The sequence below is a fragment of the Martes martes genome (genome assembly GCF_963455335.1).
Source record: "Martes martes genome assembly, chromosome: 11".
Lineage (NCBI taxonomy): Eukaryota > Metazoa > Chordata > Mammalia > Carnivora > Mustelidae > Martes > Martes martes.
The window spans coordinates 36,934,490-36,956,970 of record NC_137899.1 but is presented as its reverse complement, the minus strand read 5'-3'; the positions used below and the strand labels follow the sequence as shown (position 1 = coordinate 36,956,970).

The following is a 22,481-nucleotide window of genomic DNA, read 5'->3' as shown; positions in this document are numbered from 1 at the left end:
CAATTTTAATAATTTGCTATGATTTCAGGAGGAACAAGAATTCCATTACAGATAAAATTAATACAATCTTGCATTTACAAGTAAATTATTATTCTTGGCAATTAATGGCTGCACATAAATATAAGTTCTAAGAATTGCCTCTATTTAGAGTTTGACAGGATATGCTAATAGAATTTTTTTCCCCAGAAATACAATATGTCCAATTTAGCTGTGCATAAAAGCCCAAACTGAAACACGCCATAGGAAAGTCAGAAAAAATAAGGAAGAATGAGGTTTCCCTGTGTTTGCCTTCCATCACTACTCATGTAAACTCTGAATTCTTTTAGCAAATGTGACCTAGGCACCTGCTGGGGTGCCAGGAGCTGCACTGGACACAGAGAAGTGGGTAAAAGTCCCAGTTATAGTTCAGTGGCACCGAAATGTAAATACAGAATTACAAATACAGGGTGAAGAGTGCTGCCAGTGTGGATACGGACACCATCCCTCGGGAGCCTGGAGGCAGAGCCACTAAGTGCATCTGTTTCTTTTCCAAATGAAGACAGGATAAACTCAAATATCTGAAGCCAGCCCCAGTAAAACACAGGCACTGCTCTCTTGTATCCAGCATCCTTCAGATCTTAACCACCAAGTACACAATTTCAAATGGAGGAGGCTCTACCATTTTGGGGGGGGGAGGGGCAGGAACATGCATTACATTTATAACTCCATGAAAAAATTGTATTTTAAAAGCGATTTCCACTATGAATAAAAGTGATGTTCCATTAGAACAAACACAGTATGATTCAGCACATAAGTTTGAAAAACAAAAAGGTGCTGGAACCCAGGGCTCTGAACCAGTAACAGTTATCTTTAATAAAATATTCAAGGGCCTATGAATGACTTTATCAGATTATTCAAGTTATTTGCATATGAGTATTTTACATTGTTATGCTTTAGTTAAGTTTACTCTGTCAGTAACTACTTTAATGTCAGCTTTCTCTTTCCAATTATGTTTAAACTAGAAGTTTAGAATGTTGTGATGTAAAGAACTGGCGAAACTCTGAGCATAACTGAGGAGTGCAATTAATTTAAACCTGCAGGCTGATTTTCACCTTCTCTTCTTGCAGGGACATTGCAGAGGACGATCACACGCAGCGGGAGGCCAGGGAGGAGGGCCGGCACAGAAGAAATCACTCGCTCTGCCATGGGAGGGGGTGGGAGGACAGAGAACTGGAAAGGTTTTCCCTCAAACTGCCCTGCTTGTGTGCTGCGGGTCGTTGAAATACCGCAGGAAAACAAGAGGAGAACAATGGTACACATTCTAGTGACTCAGCTTAAAAAACCTATAACCGCAGTGGCTTCGGGCATTAGGAAAACAGACTGGAACCCACAGGAAGAGAAAACCTAAACTGGAAGGTACTCATTCGCTCATAGGTAAGACCTGGATCCATCAGGAAAATAACTTTAATTTGTATTCCCCTCATTTCCTTCTCACCAAAAATTTTTTTTTTTTTTTTTGGCTTGTATCTTATGGGACACTGCTGTGTTTCTAACTTCAATAACAGGAAAACATACGAGTAAACAGTTACATCAATCAACAAATTAGAAACCCCAAATATGTTCGAAGGACTTGAGAGGTGAAATCAGGATTTGTAAGCTATCGCTTTTCTTTCTTTTTTGGGAGGGGTGGCAACAGAGATGAGATCTTTTAAGTCTAAGACTTTAGCATATCTCTTGTAAACAGACTTAATATCATCCAACATAAATAATATCACCAAACAAGTGTTTCATAAGTCAATAAATCAATATAAAAATGAGCATGTCCAAAATGCCACAGGAAATGTTAGATGTGCTTGATAATTAGCTCCTCTCAACAATATATTCAAACGTTCACAATTAAAAATTTTTAGAATTGTTTTATATTTTAACAAATACATTTACTCTTTCTTACTGAGCTTGTAAGAAAAGTAGTAAGAATTTCAGCAAAGAGCCGTGGTCATTGTATCACCTGGCAGGGGAGGTGACCCTGAGGCCCTTCTCAGGATTATTTCAGTAAAGCAGAAGGGCTCTGGTCCTTTAGAAGGTCAACAACAAACACAGTTATGGATCATGCTAGTGAGATTTCAAACAATCACTCTTATTGCTTGTTTATGTAATGTATAATATCCTTAAATCCTTTAGGAGTATTCCTTCATTCTCATGTTTATTCTACAAATATTTATTATGTGCCTACTGTTTGCCAGGCCCTGTTCTAGGCACTGTGGATATACAGCAGTGCACAAAACACATATGGTCATAAGCAACCTATAATAAATTATGGCAACAATACTAATGGGTTATCAATATAAGAAAACTATATTGACAAGTATGCAGAAGAATTTTTATGCAACCTTCACTGTCTCCTATTAGGAAAGCCAAGCCAGCAGTGAACACTTCAGTTGATAGTCTGATGAGACAGATAAGCTGGATTTAAACCATTTATAGTTTTTTTTTTTTAAGATTTTATTTATTTATTTGATAGAGATCACAAGTAGGCAGAGAGGCAGGCAGAGAGAGAGGAGGAAGCAGGTTCCCCGCTGAGCAGAGAGCCCGATATGGGGCTCAATCCCAGGACCCTGGGATCATGACCTGAGCTCAAGGCAGAGGCTTCAACCCACTGAGCCACCCAGGCACCCCTATTTATAGTTTTTAAAACATAAGTAAAACACAATTCCTGTACAGAAGAGGAGAGTTTACCCCAGATGGACAGGGCTAAACTTGTTCCAAAATATGGGGATGTTAGATCTCTCAACTCCAAAAAAGCAGAGTGACCTAAATGGGCATTTTAATTTTTTTTAAAAAAGATTTTATTTATTTATTTGACAGAGAGAGTGAGCGAGCATGAACAGGGGAACATCAGGCAGAAGGAAAGGGAGTGGGAGAGGGAGAAGCAGACACCCCGCTGAGCAGGGAGCCCGACTTGGAACTTGATCCCAGGACCCTGGAATCATGACCCAAGCTGAAGGCAGATGCTTAACGACTAAGCCACCCAGGCGCCATCTAAACAGGCATTTTGGAAATGATACATAAATAATACATATGTTCACACACCTGCAAGTCACAGCTTTAACACACTTGATAGCCCCAAAATACATAATGACTGAGATCTGGCACACCTTGAATGTTATCCATGAGGCTCTGACATGACACATTCATGCTGAACAGAACTGCACTGCCCTGATGCTGTCCCCTGATGGCCACCTCAAAATGCTCGGCAGCCACCTTCAGACGGTGCATGCAGGAGACGGAAGCAACGTGACCTACTCTGGCTGCGGCAAATCATTTTTTAATTCCTAAACGAGGGCGTTTTAAAATGAGTAATCTCTTAGCAACTTCTAGAAACAAACATTCTTCTACTTCATTAAATATTTTTACTTCTGATGGCTTGGCTTTTCGGACATGTGTACAACTGTGGCTTTGTGAGTGCGCAGTCCCTGACGAGGTCTTCAAACTATCCAATCTAAAAGTCAAGGAAGGCTCCTCTTCCCCATAAGATGTCTTTCTCTAGGTAAGTTTAACCACAGGCATTCTTGCAAGTCTAAAGTGTACTGTTCACAAATCATGTCTTCACAGTGCCCAGAAAACAAAGGAGAGGAAAGATTCTGTGTCTCATTCTCCATGCGTCCCCAGCCATCCCTCCATCTAGACTTCCCTAAGGGAGAAAGAGATCAGGAAGGGGGTGCTCAGCACCTTCAGGGGCAGTGTGAGCAATCAGGGAGTCTAAGAACTTCATTTTACAGGAGTAAACTGAGGTTGGAAAGGTTGAGTTGCCTGAGGCCATGATGCAGGCTACTGCGACAGGCTGAACGAGGACTCTGCTCCCAGTCTACTGCCCCTTCGCAAAGAGCTGGGCTACCCAAGCCTCCTATTAGATATTTAGCAATTTTCTATTTTCTATATGCTAAGTAGTTTGCAAATACGCACTCACTTTAGTCCTCATGACAACACTGTGGAGGAGGGGCTATGGCCATCTCCACCTTATACCTTACACACAGAGAAATCGAGGTAGTGAGACACTGGGCACCTTGTCCGTGTTACACAGCTCACATGTGGCAGAGCCGGATTTGAACCCAGCCCAGCTAGAGGTGGAGTCCATGCTCTTCGTCACTACACCAGGACACCCCTCTGTGTCTCCACTGGCAAAGACTTGAAGTTGGACCTCAACCATACACTAAGCCTGCAGCAGCACAACAGAGCACAAATGTCCTTTAGCCATCAATATAAAACAGCATGCTTCCAACGAGCTGACATTCTGGAACAGGCAAAACTACAAAGACAGTAGAAAGATCAGTGGATGCCAGGGTTGGGGCAGAGGAAGGGAGGAGTGGGCAAAGCACAGAGGATTTCTCAGGGCTGTGAAATTACTTTGTATGATACCGTAAAGGTGAATACATCTCATTATACATTTGTCCACACCCACATTATACATTTGCTCACCAGGAGTAAACTTTAATGTAAACTATGAACTCTCAGTTAAAATGATGGGACAATGCAGGATCAGCAATTCTAACAAATGTCCCGCTCTCATGGGGCATGTTGATACCGGGGAGGCCGGGACTGTGTGCACACACAGGGTACGTATGGGCAATTTCTGTGTCTTCCCTCAGTCTTGCTGTGAAGCTAAAAGAGCTCTTAAAAAAAGCATGCACACAAACGTACTCTTTTCACTCCCAATGCACTTTCTGTAGGCAGTCAGTGCCTTAACCTTTTGTCTAGGAAAACGAATCTGTCTTGTGTTCACAGGAAGTGCCAGACCATGTCTTCCCAGTTCTAGTAACCTTGGACATAATACTTAAAAAAAAAAAAAAAAGCTCTCTCGGTGCCTCTGCTGCCCTATATGGGAGTAATAGTAGTACTTACTTCAGTTACTGTGAGCGTTCCATCAGGAAATGCACCTCAAGAGCTGGTAGGAGTGTCTCATGCACAGTAAACATTTAATACCTGCTAGCTATGACTACCATTATCACAACTACTACTGATATGCTTGAAAAACTGATCATCTCGTACGGTAAAGTTCTACATCTACGAGGCAGACATACTGTACGTGGGAAAGCAGTGTTACTCTAGGGAGAGTAAATACTCAAGCTATCCTCAAGTACTCCTTCTGAGGCAATAAAGAAATGATGAAAATCACAGACATTTCAATACTCTTCGAACTCCTTATAGGTAAGTCTGTGATTTTAATGCACTCATGGAGAGCAAGGATGAGCGTTGAGAGAATATCAATTGTTCTTTTTAGCAGTCAGGAGATTATTAGTTGGGTTTACCAAGCTGGCTATAGAGGGGAAAGCACTGTGTAGCTACACCATGATGTCCTTTCTTAATAATCTCTGTTGCAAACATTATTGTCTGGCAGCTAAAAAGACATTCTGACAGCGCTGTATTGAGGACAAGCGCAAGTGAAGGAACTTTCATCAGATCTTAAAACTGAGCCAATCGTTAGTAGTCAGTTTATCTTATCTTACCTGAGTATTTGGGGGTAAAATATTCCTCGCATCATACATAAATCAAGATTTTTCCTTTCACCTCTATACTAGCAAAAGAGGTATTATGCCATCATCGTGTCTATTTGTCTTGCATGATCCCTATGATAATGGCCCAAAGAAGAGTTTTAAATCAACATCATTTTATACAAATCAAGGCTCTGAGTCACTTATTTTAGCCAGGGGTAGCTGATCAGCCCAGAAGTCATAAACTCTAATCTGGGAGATTAAATTAGTATCCAGGAAATATTTCTTCTTGCCCCTCTCCCCACCCTCCCTTCCTTGCCCCGTGGAGATGATATTTGGTGTGAATAATGGATGTCAGTGGTATTGACACAGTGCAGGTTTAGATGTGTGCATTGTGCTCTTCCTGTCTCTTGTCACAGGAAGAGCATTATTTTATAGCTGTCGCTACGAGGAGGATGCAAGAGGTATGGTGAGACCAGAACCCAGCCTGTGTCTTGGAGGTGAACCCTGCAGAACCCAGACAAGATCAGCTGAAACCCAGCTCACCACACAGGCTCGAGCAACTAACAGATACTCATCTGGGTTTGGCACCGGCATTGGGGTGCTTTGTTTCGAGCCCTGTCATGGCGGAACTGACTGCTCTGTGTGCTTCTGGCCCAGCGCTACCTTGTGGGGCTTTCCTCACGGATCTTCAGCTACATTTATCTTCCTGCCTACCTGCCCTCCTAAGAGAGTAATTCACAGGAAAACATTTGGCAAAGTGTCAAAAACTATACAACACAAATAGCATCGCAAACCAATGAGCACTTCAATTTTCAGTCATCATTCTAAGAATTTTCAAATGCTGAAAACTGTACACAAATTCTCAGGTTACAAACACTGTTGTCCATGTGCCTCTAAAGTCCCAGGGACAGAAAAGGGAAAATCCTACCTTCCTCCTACCCTTGGTTCAATCACTTAGTCATGAATCTCACAGTAGAATTACTACTCAGGATGGTTAACTGTGCACAGCTTAGGTCTTTGGGGTCCCACTCCTTCCCTGGGGAAACAGTTAACTACTCAATGTACTTGGCTCAAGACCCAACTTGAACATAGGAATCAACTTGTCTTGTTTTAGATCTAAACTTCCAATTCCCTGTCCCCCGTTCCTAAGATCTTATTATTATTATTTTTTTTAAGTTTTTGGAAAGATGTTTAAAAGTTCAGGGTCAGGAGACATGGAGGACCTTTTCCAATGCATAGATTTCTAGTTATACTTACTGTGTGCAGGATAAACATAAAACATCATGTTATAAATCAAAGAAAGCCATAACAAGTGTATGGCTGGTTTATGGTACTATGAATGGTATGTAACAACTCAAGCCTGCCATTTTTAAAGAGCTGACAGTTCTTTCAGTACCTTGAAAGTTATCCTTGTCTTCATTTGATTCTGTTCTCACTGTTAGGCTGAATCTCTAATTCTTTTCTTAGACATGGTTTTAACCAAATCACACACACTGGACCGTATACAAGGATATTAGCTCTTTTGGGGGGTGGGGAGGAGACAGCAAGATTACTGAAGGGATGGGGAAATCTTTACTTGGTGACTGGCATGCCATATCAACCTTGGTGAGATGAGGTATGGATAATGCTCCAACTGAATCTTTACAAAACTCCAAGAGTGAGAGTAATGAAACTCGCCTACTTGGGATTTTGTTCTGTTTTGTTCTGATAAGGCTACAGTCAGAAGAACTTTATTTCTCCTTAAAATTGTAACCTTATTACATCTTCTCTGGCATTTTCTGGACACTGCTAGTCTCCATCACTACTGATGCCCTCTAGTGAAAATACATGGGAAATTCTTCAAGCGGATACAGAGAAAATCAGTACAGATAGTCCCCACTTTGCAATGGAAATGGGTTTCTGCAATTTATAAAGATAATCCCCTCCCATAGGTCTGCTTACTGGGGAGGAATGGAATTATTATTTTACGGTGTTGAGTGATTATCAAACTTTTTGGTTATTTCTTTTCTCTTTTTTAAAGATTTGATTTATTTATTTAGAGCCCATAAGTGGGGGGAGGGGCAGAGGAAGAGCGAATCTCAAGCTGACTCTGCACAGAGCGTGGAGCTGGACGTGAGGCTCAATCTCACGATCCTGAGATCATGACCTGAGCTGAAATTAAGAGTCAGATGTTTAACTGACTGAGCCACCCAGGTGCCCCCTTATTTTTATTTTATAGCACTGGCCACTTCTAGGACTTACTTCGTATCTGATCCTTGGTCAGCTCTATTCTCCATGTCTGTGGCATCTCTGCTAACTGCTAAGAATAATTTCCCCCAAGTCCAACTTGCCATTATAGACCCTTCTCAACACAGAGTTGTAGACAGAAACTCCCAATCAAGAGGACTTCACACATGAGGCAAAGGTCTCTTTCCATCTCTAAAATCAGCCCATGACTTTTTATAGCCAGTGGGTCCTTCTGAAAACGTAAAATGTTAATTTCCTTCCTTGATCAAAAACCTTCCCTGCTCCATGATTCTTCTTGCATTTCAAATAAAACCCAAACTCCTCCCTCACCTTGGCCTTCCAGAACCCACCCCTCTGAACCATCTGCAGCTGTTCATGGCCACACTATTCCAGCCACACTGACCTGTAATCTGTCTCCTGTCTCTCTGTGAACACATAAGCTCCACATGGAAAGAGGTTTGTCTGCTTCACTCATGACCGTGGCTTCAGCGCCTCCAACGCTGCCTGGTACCTAGCGGAGCACTTGATAAGAATCCGAGCCATGAGAGTCTGTGAGGCACGTTACTGCTGACTGAATGTGGCCTCTCCATGTGGGCACGCTCTCTCCCGCCTGCAGCCACAAGCGACCTCCCAGCATGACTGCCATAATCAGAGAAGTAAGGAAGTAAAGGCATTCTGCCCTTCCTGTTACAGTGAACCTTCGCTAAAACTTCTTCCACTCTACAGAGTTCACTTCATTCATAAATTTACTGATTAACTGGCGTTTTCACTATGTGACCAGAGTGGCATTCACTGGTGGTAGGAGGAACCGCAAAGTTGGAGAAGGTGGTGGTTGATAGTGGGTGGAGAGAGTCTAACTCTTCTAAGCCTTGGGTCAGGCAGATCCACAATTTTAGCAATAAAATCTGAGATAAGAATCAGATATTTGCATAATAATTTTTAAAGTCCATTTTTACAACCATTACAGTCACACCCTTGTATATCCAGATGTAACCCATGATTATTGCCACTGCTATCAATCAATCTAAAGAAAGACATAAAAAGCAATTCTTGAGATAAAGCATAAATGGCAATGGGAAAGGAAATACCAGGCAGAGGACACTATAAATGGTCCAAAATATTTTGTAGTTACATTCCCTTAGCAGTTTAAAAGTACTTTTATATCAATTATACAGCTAGCTCAGATCTTAAAAAGAGGCAGAATATAAGTAAATACAAAGCAATAAAGAGAATGTAAAAAAATAGATTATCTCATTTAAATCCCAGAGGATTTTGTGAGCTGGATGGAGCAGACACCATTCTTCTAGAGCAAGGAACAGGTCTCTGCACATCCACAAGGATCCCTTGACTGAAGGTGTGGTCTCTGCAGGGCAACATCTTGGCATGAAGATGTCCTCCTTTCCACCTCCCTGCACTGAACGTCCCACACAACTTCTGCTGCTTCCACAGCTTTTCCACTACCTTCTTAAAGACTAGGGGAAAAGCCAAGAGAGCGAATCAAGGCTAAGAGTCCAAGCTTCCTTAGGGCTGCAAATCATGAAACTGGGCAATTCCCATAATACGTACTAAGGACTGCACGTCTGAAGGTAGACATCCACAGGGGGCGATTCGGAGCTACAATTTATTGGAAGAACAGGTTAAAGGGGAAGAGGCTGGTTCTGTATCCACAAGAAGGTATAGATCTTGTCCAAGATGTCACAAGGCAGGGCTGAGGAGAGACTGACAATTCTCCCTCATGCCCCTATGTTTGCAGTTAGGGAAACCCATTGAAAGGCAGGCACAGGCATGGGTGGGACTACCAGGCTGGGGACTGTAAAACCTGGATTGAGTTTTGGCCTCTGCTATAACCCTGAGATAGAGCCTTGGGCAAGCCACAATCTCTCTGAGCTTCGCTTTCTTGTCTGTAAAATGGGACAACAGCTTTAAGGCAAAAACATTCTTCTCATAACTCAGAGTTATTCTAAATACCAGTTGAAGCAACATATAAAAGTGCTTTGTAAATAATAGAATACAACATAAAAGGTAAGGTGTTATCACCATAGCATCCTATTTCTGAAATAATTTACATCTTCTCGCTGGAATTAAGTCTAGATCTGGTTTTTGAGCCCCAGTCACGCCTGTGAATAGGCAGGGCTGGAGGAGAAGTTCTTCCCCTCATTACAAAACCTTAGTACAACTAAGTCCATATTTATCTATCTCTATTTTTAACCTCTAATTTCTTTTTTATTATTCTGATGCTCTGTGCATACTCTTTTATCCTTTTTTTTTTAAAAAAATATTTAAGTGGGGGCACCTGGGCGGCTCAGTTGGTTAAGCAACTGCCTTCAGCTCAGGTCACGATCCCAGAGTCCCGGGATCGAGTCCCGCATCCGGCTCCCAGCTCCACAGGGAGTCTGCTTCTCCCTCTGACCTTCTCGCCTCTCATGCTCTCTCTCACTGTCTCTCTCTCAAATAGGTAAATAAAATCTTAAAAAAAAAATATTTAAGTATAGTTGACACACAATGTTAGATTGATTTCAGGTGGATGACAAAATTCAGTATCTCTATACATTAATGCTATGCTCACCACAAGCATAGTGGCCATCTGTCCCCAAACAATACTATTATAATTGACTATATTCCCTATGGTTGTACCTTTTATCCCTGTGACTTCCTCATTCCATAACTAGAAGCCTGTATCTCCCACTCCCCTCTTGACTCATTTTGCTCACCTCCCCACACCATCCCTCTGGCAAACATCGGTCTGCCCTCTGTATTTATGGGTCTGCTTCTGCCATTTATTTATTCATTCATTTTATTTTTTTATTTTTTCAAGTTTTTACTTAAATTCCAGTTAGTTAACATACAGTGTAATATTAGTTTCTGGAGCAGAACTTAGTGATTCATCCCTTACATACAACACCTGTCACCCATTTAATCCATCCCCTGCCCACTGCCTGTTCAGTAACGCTCCACATTTAAGTGAAAGCGTATGGAATTTGTCTTTCTGTTTGTAACTAAGTCTATATTTAAATGTTGTCTTCAAGGTCAATATGTCTGTGGGCTTAGACAAATACTACCATTCTGTAATTTGCCTCCAATGGCAAATATTTCTTTCATCTCACTTCATTTACTGAAAAAATTGAAAAATATTAATCAAATCTTCTTTAATCAGTCTCTTGTATTAGATAACTTTCTCTTCAGAATAACAGAACCACTTTAGAAATGCTCTGTTCTCTTGCTTGATTTGGGAACACAGATTTATTTTAGTCTAAATTTTATTACTTTTAATTGCTTCTGGTCTAGGAACATTTTTTTTCTTCCCAAAAGCACCCTTCTTTTTTAAACTCCTGAATAATAATCTGTCATTAACAGAATGCTGTTGAATGCCCTTTTGTTGGGAGCACTTAAGAGATGAATTAAAGTATCACACATGGAGTCTACATGTTATTTTGAGGCCAAACTACATTTGTTTGTTTATTTGTTTATGAGAAAGAGAGAGAGAGAATAGAATGGAGAGGGGCAGAGGGACACAGAGAATCTTAAGCGGGATCCACACCCAGCATGGAGCCCAACGTGGGACATGATCTCACCATCCTAAGATCATGACCCTGAGATCATGACCTGAACGGAAATTGAGAGTCTGATGCTTAACCGACTGCGCCACCCAGGTACCCAGAGGTCAAACTACTTTAAACAAAGTGATATTTGTGGTTCTATGTAGTTCGCTAGATACAGAGACCAGATACCTTCTAGTTTTCTGTTATTTTCTTTATAGACTGATGGTCAATAAAATGCTCACTGGAAAAAGGTCAGTGAGAAATCATGATATAGTCTTCTTGCTCAGGTCCAGTAGCATGATCTTCCATGATGTATGCTGAAGAAAAGAGCACTGCACGGAAACCCAGGAAGACCTGGGATCTATTTCCACCTCTTTCACTAACTTCAGAGAAATCCCTTAACATCCCTGGCCTTGGGTTCCTAACCTTACAAGGGAGAGAGCAGGACCGGATGCCCCTGAAGGGTATTCCAGCTTTAATGTTCCATTTGCTTAAACAGTTATAGCACAAACAAAACAGTGCTTGTCTCCCAACCAAGGGTTTTCCTCAACAGGAGGAAATCTCAGCGTTTTTCCAGCATCCTCAATCACCCGCCCATTTTTACCAGCCTGGAGAGCCTCCAATGTCTCCCTGTGTTCTACCCTGATTTAGGAATGACCACAACTCTGCAAAACCCAAGCAACACATCAAGTATGCATGCAAGATGTGTTTTTTGTGTTTTTTAAAAAAATATTAATGCTGGGGCGCCTGGGTGGCTCAGTCTTTAAGCGTCTGCCTTCGGCATAGGTCATGATCCCAGGCTCCTGGGATCGAGTCCGGGCATTGGGTTTCTGCTCAGTGGGGAGTCTGCTTCTCCTTTTCCCTCTGCCCCTGCTTGTGTTCCCTCTCTCACTGTGTGTCTCTCTGCCAAATAATAAATAAAATCTTTTTAAAAATATTAATGCTAAGTCTGTGTTACCTAACAAAGAATTTCCAGTATCACTTCACTGGGGACACAGAAGCCGGTTGCCTCTGTCGATGTAAAGTAGTGGCGGGCAAAGCAGGCAGGAGAAAGTGATCCTGGGAATCACATGGGAAAGCCTCTTACTATTTCAGAGGGAAACTGAGAACAGAGCATTACGCAGAAGTATCCCGTTACTGAGTAACTATGAAACAAGTGAAAGGAAAACTGTCCTAATTTTACAGTGGACTTTTACTTTTTGTCAGAGAACGGGGCTTGGCCTGTGATGAATCCAATCAGAGGTCACAGAATTACCGAAGTGCTAAGAACAACCTCTCACCTCTGGGGCTGGCCCATAGCAAGTGTCCTGAGCTTGGTGATAAAAGAAATGCTCTGATATAAGGCTGGGGGTTGGGGGGAGAGGCAGGAGGAGGCAGAAGAAAGAGAAAGGGAGGGAGAGACCTCTTCTTTGAAGACCGTATACTACAGAAACCCAAGGGTGAGGGAAGAGAAACGGGACAGCAATCAGGTTCAAAACACCAGATCCATTTCCCACTTCTTTAAAGAGAAATTTAAATAGAAGGAAATGATGGAAAAGCAGCACCTCCCCCAGTTAGAATCCTTATTCTATGCAACATACACACACATGTATGTGTATGTGTGTGCATGTGTGTGTTACATATATACTTATTTTATGCAGCAGTGGCCTGTCCCAGCTGCCTGGCTGCTGTGGGAGTAAGCAAATTCCTACAAAAGGTTAAGGAATGAGGTTAAGGAATTTGGTGTCAGCATAAATGTAAGAGCAGAAGAGGATACAGAGTAAATACTAAAGAATAAGACCCAGTTGTTATCTAATTGTTCTTTTACATATTTGGCAATTGCTCTTAAAAATGTTTCTCTAGTTTTGCTACACTTTCCAAGGGAAAGCCAGATTAAGTTCTCTGCTAAAACAGAGAAGTTGAGAAGGTAAAATCACTTTATTCATGACACATTTCGTGATCTCTCTCCTGGACTCCTGTCCCAGTCTCTGAGCTGGTCTCCCTGCTTGAGCCTGGACCCCCCATTCTCAGCATGAGACACAAAATAATCTTAGTAAAATGCAACCCAGATCATGTGCAGCCTTGTTCAAAATCTTCCAGTACTTTCTGTCTGGTTCAGAGTAAAGGGTGAAGGACTCCTGCTGGCACAGTGCCTGTTGCCTCTGACCTGATTTTATACTCTCCTCTTTCCTTCCCACTGGAGGGCCTTTGTATTTGCGGTTCTCTCTGTCTGGAAATTCCGCAAATATCTTTGTGGCTGTCTCTCTCTCATGTCCTTGAATCAAACGTCATCTTTTCAGAGCGGTCTTCCTTGATTACATTTACAATTTAAAACTGTGAGGTGCCCCCTTCCCTGGCACTTTCTGATCCCATTTCTTGCTCTATTTTCCTCCAGAATACTCATTGCCACCTAATATACTGTATATTTTATGTATTATAGGTCTCTCCTACCTGTCAGGGATTTCATGTGCTTTGTTCACTGCAACACCCCCACTTCCTAGCCACACAAATGGTGCTCAATAAATATTGCTGGATTAATAAATAAATTGGACTTATTCTATAGAAATTAACTATAAGGATAAGTTAATTAAAAAAAAAACAAAAAAGACCTTGTAGGTCATTAGATTAGAATATGTTAAAACCAAGAGACTCAGCTTTTTAGCTTTACTCATGACCTAGATCATAGCTATAAAATAATCCATCTGAAAAGTTTTTCCTTCAAAGGTACATACATATAGATTTATACACAGATCTCTAATAACAACTGATCTTCTAAAAACTATAATTACTGCATTGTTCTCAACCATTACACCTTTTTTTCTCTTAGGGCAAAATTGATTCAGTTAAGCAAGAAAAGTAAGATATGAAAGTGAGGATTATTTTCAAAATTGCTTTCTTCAATGCATAAGGAACCTGCAGAAACTGATAAAAAAAAAAACCACACATAACTCAACTGTAAATTGGCAAAAGATATTAACTGTTCCCAGAAGAAGAAATGAAAGTGATCTTGAAACACAAAAGGATGCTCAACCTCATCATAAAAAGGAGTATGAAATTAAAAATTGTGTTGAGATTCCTTTTGTCACCTAACAGATTGGCAAAATCTGAAAGTTTGACTGTAGCCTGTGGAGTGGAGAAGCAGTGTTCTCATGTGTTTGCTGGTAACAGAGCCAATGGGCACCATCCTTCTGGACAATCTGACAGGGTGTTGAAAGTTATAATTGGATATATTTGTTGATTCTTTAACCCTACTTCTAGTAATTTATCTATCACATATATCTGTATACATGTGACCCGTGTGTGTATGTATATATGTGTGTGTGTGTGTTTATTTATAATAGCAACAACCTGGAAACAACCCAAAAGCCCATAAGTAGAAAGTAGATTAAATCCATAAAATGGAAAACAATGCAGCTATGAGCCCCACTGGTCTTCTTCATGCAGTGATATGAGAAGACCTGTGAGATGCATTAATGAGACAAGCAAGATACAAAATTATGTTTAATATTAGAAATATAAAGTATAAATATTCATCATTTCCTACAAATACATAAAGGTAAGAAACATTATAATAATAAAATGGAAGAGGGGGAATCTGAGGGCAGTGGTTCTGAGGAAGTGGCAGATGGCAAAAATGGTTGGGAGGCTTTGCACCATGTTCCTTTTTCATACTGTTCGATATCTTGAATTGCTCAAATGTATTAGCTATTAAAAAATTAAGCAAAGTATGTATGACCTAGCAGTCATACTCCTTGGTATTTGCCAAAAGGAGTTGGAAGCTGACGTCCACATAAAAACCTGCTCACAAGTGTTTACAGCATCTTTATTCATAATTGCCATAACTTAAAACAATCAAGATGTCCCTCCAGAGGTGAATCGATAAATAAACTGTAATATACCATGATAATGAAATATTTAATATTAAGAAGAAAGGAGCTATCAAGCCATGAGGAAACATGAAGGCAACTTAAGTGCATATTAATAAGTGAAAGAAGTCAATCATACAGGGCAACACCCTGTATGATTCCAACTTTATGACATTCTGGAAAAGGCAAAACTATGAGACAATAAAAAAAAAAAAAAAGGTGGTTGCCAGGGGGGTTGGGTGGGGGAGGGAGGGATGATAGGCAGAGCACGGAAGATCTTCTAGGGCAGTGAAACCATTATAGTAGGACACTATAATGGTACATATATGTCATTCCACATTTGTCCAAACCTAAAGAACATACGACACTGAGAGGGAACCCTAATATAAACTATGAACTTTGGATGATAATGCTGTCAGTTTAGGTTCATGAAACTGTAACAGATATATCACTGTAGTGGGAGATGTTGATAATGGAGAGGCTGTGCATGTGTTGGGGCAGGGGTATAGGAGAAATCTCTGTACCTTCTGCTCAAGTTTGCTATGAGGCTAAAACCGCTCTAAAAAATGAAATCTACTAAACAAAACAAAGTACGTCCTTAAGGTTCAGATTCTCTTGCTTTCCCTCAGACTTTCTAAGGCATACTTTAGGGACAGAATAAGGAGGTACAGGGTGGGAGTGGGACAGGCAGACCCTAGCACTGCTGTTTTTCCCCTTTGGGAATGTGTACCTTCTTCCCCTGGAGGATGAGGTCCAGGAGGTCAGAGACGAGGGCTCCCCTGATGATTTGATTAAGTGCTGTATGAAAGGATTCACAGATTTGCTTCCTTTGCCTCAGTCTATTACCTTGCTTCCCTTTGGCACCTCTCAAGCTAACTCAGGAAATATTTATCATGTCTACTCTTACCCACAAGCCCCAAGCTTTGCCTGGAGTATCTTTCTTATCTGTCAGCACCTACGACGTTCACCATCTAAACACATCATTCTTCTGGGCCCCCATTACCTTCTATGTATTAAGTGTCTATAATGGTACTTATCCATAATATTAAATACCTTAAACATATATAGCCCAATTTATATATGTCTATCCCAGAAAAGTCATATAAATGGTATCTGTTTTAAACATTCAGTAGACCTCAGAGCAACAAATATTTATTGAACACCAAAATACAAACTATGCACATTCCCTGATCTCATGAAGTTCCCAATCTGTTAGCTTGACTTGCACTACAACATAGGACTTTTCAGAGCACATTTGATAAATGCTTTTGTATGTTGTTGATGGAGGTTAATTCTGTTCACACCAAAATAAACACATGACTCCATCATTTCTGATGCAGAACCTTGGCAGGCCAAACGACTGTCTTAATTATTCCTCTCTGCATCTAACTTTATTTATTCAAAATCTTTTCATAGTCTCCTCTACTTTATTTTCCCAATACTTCAGATTTTAGTTACTAACATGGGGAAGCTAACCTTCTCTCACAGCCCACAGTGGAGCATCTACAAAGAGCTGCGTTCCCAGACTCCATTAGGAACAGCTGGAGCAGTGAAAGGGCGCTTATTGCTTGGTTAAAAAAAGAAGAAAAAAAATCCATCTTAAATTGTTAAGTTTCTATAGTCTTCCAGAACATAGAAGTTACTTAAAATTTTCAGTAAAAGTACAAAGAGTCCTTGGGGAAGCCCAAGAAGATAGAAAAATTCTCATCACACTGTATACTTTCGGAAGAAAAATACTGAGAATAAAAATAGTTTCTCAACTCAGTCATTCTTTGGGATTGATAATTTATTCCTGATGGTGCCCCAGAAGAGGGGAAGAGGAGCAAGAGAATAAACTTGGCTTCCATAACAGAAATTATTCATAGCTCTTTTCCCCTCATTAAATAATGGACTATGAGATCTTCCATAAAATCCCTTTCAGTAATTTTTTTTTTTTTTTTTTTTTTTAAAGATTTTATTTATTTGACAGACAGAGATCACAAGTAGGCAGAGAGGCAGGCGGAAAGAGAGGGGGGAAGCAGGCTCCCCGCTGAGCAGAGAGCCCGATATGGGGCTCGATCCCAGGACACTGGGATCATGACCTGAGCCGAAGGCAGAGGCTTTAACCCACTGAGCCACCCAGGCGCCCCTCCCTTTCAGTAATTTTACGGTGGGTCTGCACTTTATAATCCATGTTTTGTAACAGGGAAAAAGAAAAAAAAAACAGAATTATTTTACAATAATTCATTCCATTGATTTTTATTAAATTTCCAATTCCAAACCTTTCATCTCTCCTATAAAAATTAAATTACCACATTTCAGATCCTTTCTCTAAGTGTAATTAAAACTGAAAGTTTCTTGACTGCCATCTACTGGCGAAGGAAAAAAGTGACAACTTACTTTAAAAGTGGTCTGCATTTTCTCTCAGATATTCCAGTTTAGAGGTTTAAGTATTCCACATTAAATAAGACCGCATGCTGTACGACAGGCATGCAGAACATTTTACATGTTTAAACTCAAATTAATGGACTATATATCACTAGTTTTTAAAAAATAAATCAAAATGTCAAGTTTTCGTTTTTACAAGGTAATACTTTTCCTAGTAGTGTTTCAAGAAGTCACACAGGCAGATCATAGTACCCTGATGGAAATTCTGTTTTGTAGACACGGATGCCAGCCTAACTGATGAGGATACAGCTACGTTATTAGCCAGTCAACTCAAATGAGATACACATGGTGAAAACCTCTCATAAGGAATGTCATTAATTCTATCTTTACAGACAAATAAATTGTAAAAACAAAGGACGACTCCACTAACAGGCAGAATATGCAAGAGCAAGTAACCAAAATTTTTCTCAGTAAATTATAGAAGCTTGAAGGGAAAATGTATATATTCACTCCGCATATTGGAAGCACTTAGTCATTTGTAATTAATGAAACATACCTGGCTTAAAATGTGGTAAAGAATGAACTCCAGGCCACGTGTCCTCATTTGGCGTTCCAAGAACCTAGTGGAGAGCAGGAAATTGTGGAAACAGACTTGTTATTTCCAAAGCACTCAAAATTCTCCAGTGTAGAAAACAGTACACTGCATATGATGAAACTCTGGATTTTTTTTTCCATGATCATGTGCCAGGGATTTTATTTCAATAAAAACAAACCCCATACTAAAAGCTAAGGAGCCACCCAAGACGAATGTCTGCGTTTTACCAAATGCAGCGGAATGTAGGCAGTGAAATCTGCTGCATTTTGTCAACTACAAACTTAGCAAGTAGGCTTAGGACTCCAACGATCAGCTGTCATCTCCATGGAACCGAATCAAGTATATGTGTGTCCCTCATGATTCTTGCATGACTTTTTGTCCTGTACTCCAGCATCAGATGTCTCATCGCTTAGCAGTTCTCCAAATTCTGTCATTTCGCCCCCGCATCCTCTCTCTCAGCATCACGATGTCTCAAGCAGGACAGGCAGCTGGGGAAGCTCATTCTCAATTAGCCACACTGCTCATTTCAGGTAACAACTTTATGTGGCTCAGAATTTCCTCATCCCCCCAATACTGTCCTCACTCTACACTTTCCCCTTTCTTAATCCACATTTTCACCTTCTTCCCCATTTCTTTTTCTTTTTTTTTTTTTAAAGATTTTTATTTATTTGACAGAGATCACAAGTAGGCAGAGAGGCAGGCAGAGAGAGAGGAAGGGAAGCAGGCTCCCCGCTGAGCAGAGAGCCTGATGCGGGGCTCGATCCCAGGACCCTGAGGTCATGACCTGAGGCGAAGGCAGAGGCTTTAACCCACTGAGCCACCCAGGCGCCCCCCACCCCCCATTTCTTTTTCTACCACCACGGTGTCTAACTGAAGAAATTAAAGGACAACTGCAGCTCACACAGAACTGGGTTCGCCCCATGTGAACATCTAGGCCCACCATAGGCTGCTGTTATGGTCCACGGTCACGGGAGATCACCAGTCGAGAACCAGTGGCGCTGGAGGGCCAAGAGCCCAGACCCCGGAAACAGACTCTGTGGGTTCAAATCCTTGCTCCCACACTTACTAGTCATGTGACCATGGGCAAGAAAATAACCTCAGTGAGCTTCCTCAATGAACTGAACTTTTAGTTCCCGACTTTGTAAACTGGGGGTGGTAACAGCACCCACCTCACTTGTGGTGAGAACACTACCTGGCAGGAGTAAGCATTAGATACTATTCAAAATTAGATACTATTAGATACTATTCAAAATAGCCCTCGAAAACAGGCTCAGGTCAGGGCGGCCCTGGCCATGGGGAGAATCTGGTGCCCCCCGCTGTACGTAGCTCAAACTGCGATGGACCGACATGCACGGTCCAACTGGTGAGGAAGGGCAAGAGATAAAGCCAGAAACTGGCAAAAGAGAAGGAATGGTGGATATCACGGGTGGGAATTCAGCACATTCACTCTATCCAAGCGTTAGCAGGTACTGCTATGCAATAAGGAAATGCAGAACTTTGAGTATTTGTGTGTTTATTTACTAGGGGGATGGGGCATCCTATCAGAGTGGCAAACACAGTGAGTGCTTCCCTCACTGCTTCCTACTCTGGGGAGTTGGGATTAAACATGTATTACGTGGGGCACCTGGGTGGCTCAGTCGTTAAGCATCTGCCTTCGGCTCAGGTCATGATCCCAGGGTCCTGGGATCGAGCCCCACATTGGGCTCCCAGCTTGGCGGGAAGCCTGGTTCTCTCTCTCTCCCACCCCCCTGCTTGTGTTCCCTCTCTCGCTGTGTCTCTCTGTCAAATAAATAAATAAAATCTTTAAAAACAAAACAAAACATGTATTACGTTCCTCACTGGGTTCTGGGATGAGATAATATAATTCTTTTAAACTGTAACCGATGAATTTTGCAAACACAATCACTTGTAACAGTAATAAGCACATCTACACAAGGAAGGCCACACTACGGATAGGCTGCGTGGGAGGTGGGCAGACAGGCGAGAGGGCTGGGGAAGGGGGCTGTAAGACAGGAAAGGAGACTGAGACACTGTCTGACATGAGCTCCTGCAGTAACAGTGTCTGCAAAAGGCATTTCCCCCTTTCTTTGATGAACTCCGACGATTATTTCAAGACCAGGAGACAACGATTCTTGCGGGCAGTGTGCACAGCTCACCTGAGGAAAGCTCTCCCCTTCGAGCTTCCACTCAAATCTGCATGAAGGATGTGAAGGTCTTTACCAACTAAAGGGAGGAACTTATGGCTCAAATCACGACTTGATCGCGATCAATCCATCACTTCTGACACACACCCTCTGAAGATTTTATAAACCACAGAAAGTCCAGCCAGAATGTGAACCTCGTTCTCTCTCTCCCGGTAAAGGTCGTCACCCTGACTGTACATGTCTCTACAATGTTTGCGTGAGTAAAACTTTTTCACAGGCACTAACCCCATTCGTACCCAGGGTTCCGTTTCAAATTGATTATCAAAGATTACGGCCGTTTCAGAAAAGTCACCTGCAAAGTGAAAATGGGTACGTCTTTTTTTGAGCTCTTGTAGCGCTGACTGATGGGACCACACCACAGATTGTCCTGCCTACAACTCCTGGGCCATTTGCACAAGAAATACGATGTGGGCAGAAAGTTGGCAAAGGAAAAGAAGTATTAAAAATCAGTCTTTCTTCCTGTGAAAGCCTTTTTGGGAAGTCAGTCTGGGTTAAACACATGGTTATAGATGACAGGCTACTTGTGCCTGGCAGAAAGTGGGTGTACGTTGTCTCTGATGGCAGATTTTTGTTTCTATTAATTGACTAAGACATTCCACTTTTAGGGACACATTTAGGTTAGAAAAAGAGGTATTCTCTACAAGTAAAAACTAATCTTTTGTAAATACAACAGGGCTGAAGAAAATAGCACCTCCGACCTTCCAAATGTGGTCCCGCATCTGTAAATAGACAGATTGATAACATCTGAGGCGGCTTCCAGTCTTAAAGTGACAGAAAGGCTGTGATACGTTAAAATGTCTTCTACAAGGTCAACTCAAAAGCTTCACTTGACACCTGTGCCCGGCGGGTATGTCTCCCTGTTCTTTATTGGTCCATGTCTTCACCAAGCTAACATTTGTTGTGCTCATCACAGAGACATAAGGATGAGACTGGGGCTCGGCCTGGAGGTGCTCCCCCTCTGTCGGGAGAGGGAGATGGGAGCCCAAAGTGGGGGTGTGTCTGAGGCTCCCTGGGGTGGGGGAGAACAGCTGCATGGGAGAGGGAACACTGAGTAATCTTTGGCCAAGTACAGAAAAGGGGCGTGGGGGTGGTAGTGACAGCAGAGAACTCGGGTTATAAGGAAGGGCTATGTCAAAATACTTTCAGGTCTCCAAATTCTCCTGCTGCTCATGCTCCCATGCCTTCTCACAGTGGTTTCCTCTTTTGGAATGCTCTGCCCACGAATGGCCAGGTTAACTCCTTTTTTTCTAGCTTCAGCTCATGAGCTACCCTTTCCAGAAAGACTTTCTGGCCCAAGTTACATGCTGTGATCCTCATAATCTCTGAGGGCTTTGTACAGGATTCTTACAGGACCTACCCACAGCCTTACAGTCGTTAGATTACTGGTCTGTCTCCGCAGTGCACCACAGACCTCCGAGTAGAGACGGCGGTGTTCGTATCTTTAGATCCCTGGTGCCTGCTCTGTGCCTGGCACCAAATATGCACTCAGTACAAGCTGAATGAACGAGCAAATGGTGTGTCTGGGTTACAGCATGAAGTCTGGTGTCACTGGATTGCTGGCTGGGTTATAGAAGGGGAGGCGAGGGCCACAGAACGAATAAATGGGGATTGCATTTTATCTCTGTCTCAGGTTTTCTCAGACTATAGGTCCCATGACTGGGGGACTATAAATTTCACAGAGACTGCTGACATCAGCATTTTTCTAAAGCTGAAAATAACAGGTAATGTCAGAAGGTAACATACATGTTAAAGATGAATGTTGTTTTATGAAACTTTTATTCACATTATATCTGTGTGTATATGTATATGCGTGTTTTATGAGTCATGAGGTAAAATGTATTTCTTGGGGTGCCTGGGTGGCTCAGTCAGTTAAGGTCATGCTTAAGTTAAGGCCTTCAGTTCAGGTCATGACCTGGCTCTCTGCTCCGTGGGGAGGCCACTTCTCCCTCTCTCTCTGCCCCTCCCCTCTAACTCTGGCACATACATGTGCTTTCTCTCTCTCTCAAATAAAATCTTTAAAAAAATAAAATATTTCTTACTATTTAAGAGCCATTTTACAGGAAATAAGTTATTAGCTAAAAATCAAGAATGTAGGTGTTAAAGCAAGTTTGGGGGTTGAGGGCAAGGAGTTTAATTCTAGATCTGCTGAATGGCAGAAAGGCCCAGATCAAGATAGGGGGTGTGTAAAGAGCAGCTGGAAATACGGATACAGATCTCAGGAGAAAGATTAACAT

At 41.7% G+C, this 22,481-nt stretch overlaps 1 protein-coding gene across 1 annotated transcript in view; it reads right to left on the bottom strand.

Moving 5' to 3' along the window:
* Positions 1–22,481, bottom strand: part of CDK14 (cyclin dependent kinase 14) — a 582,239-nt gene that overhangs the window by 139,535 nt on the left and 420,223 nt on the right. Inside the window, exon 11 of the mRNA XM_080818397.1 lies at positions 18,005–18,068. Within this exon, the coding sequence (XP_080674523.1) occupies positions 18,005–18,068 (64 nt within the window). The remainder of the gene's footprint in view (positions 1–18,004; positions 18,069–22,481) is intronic.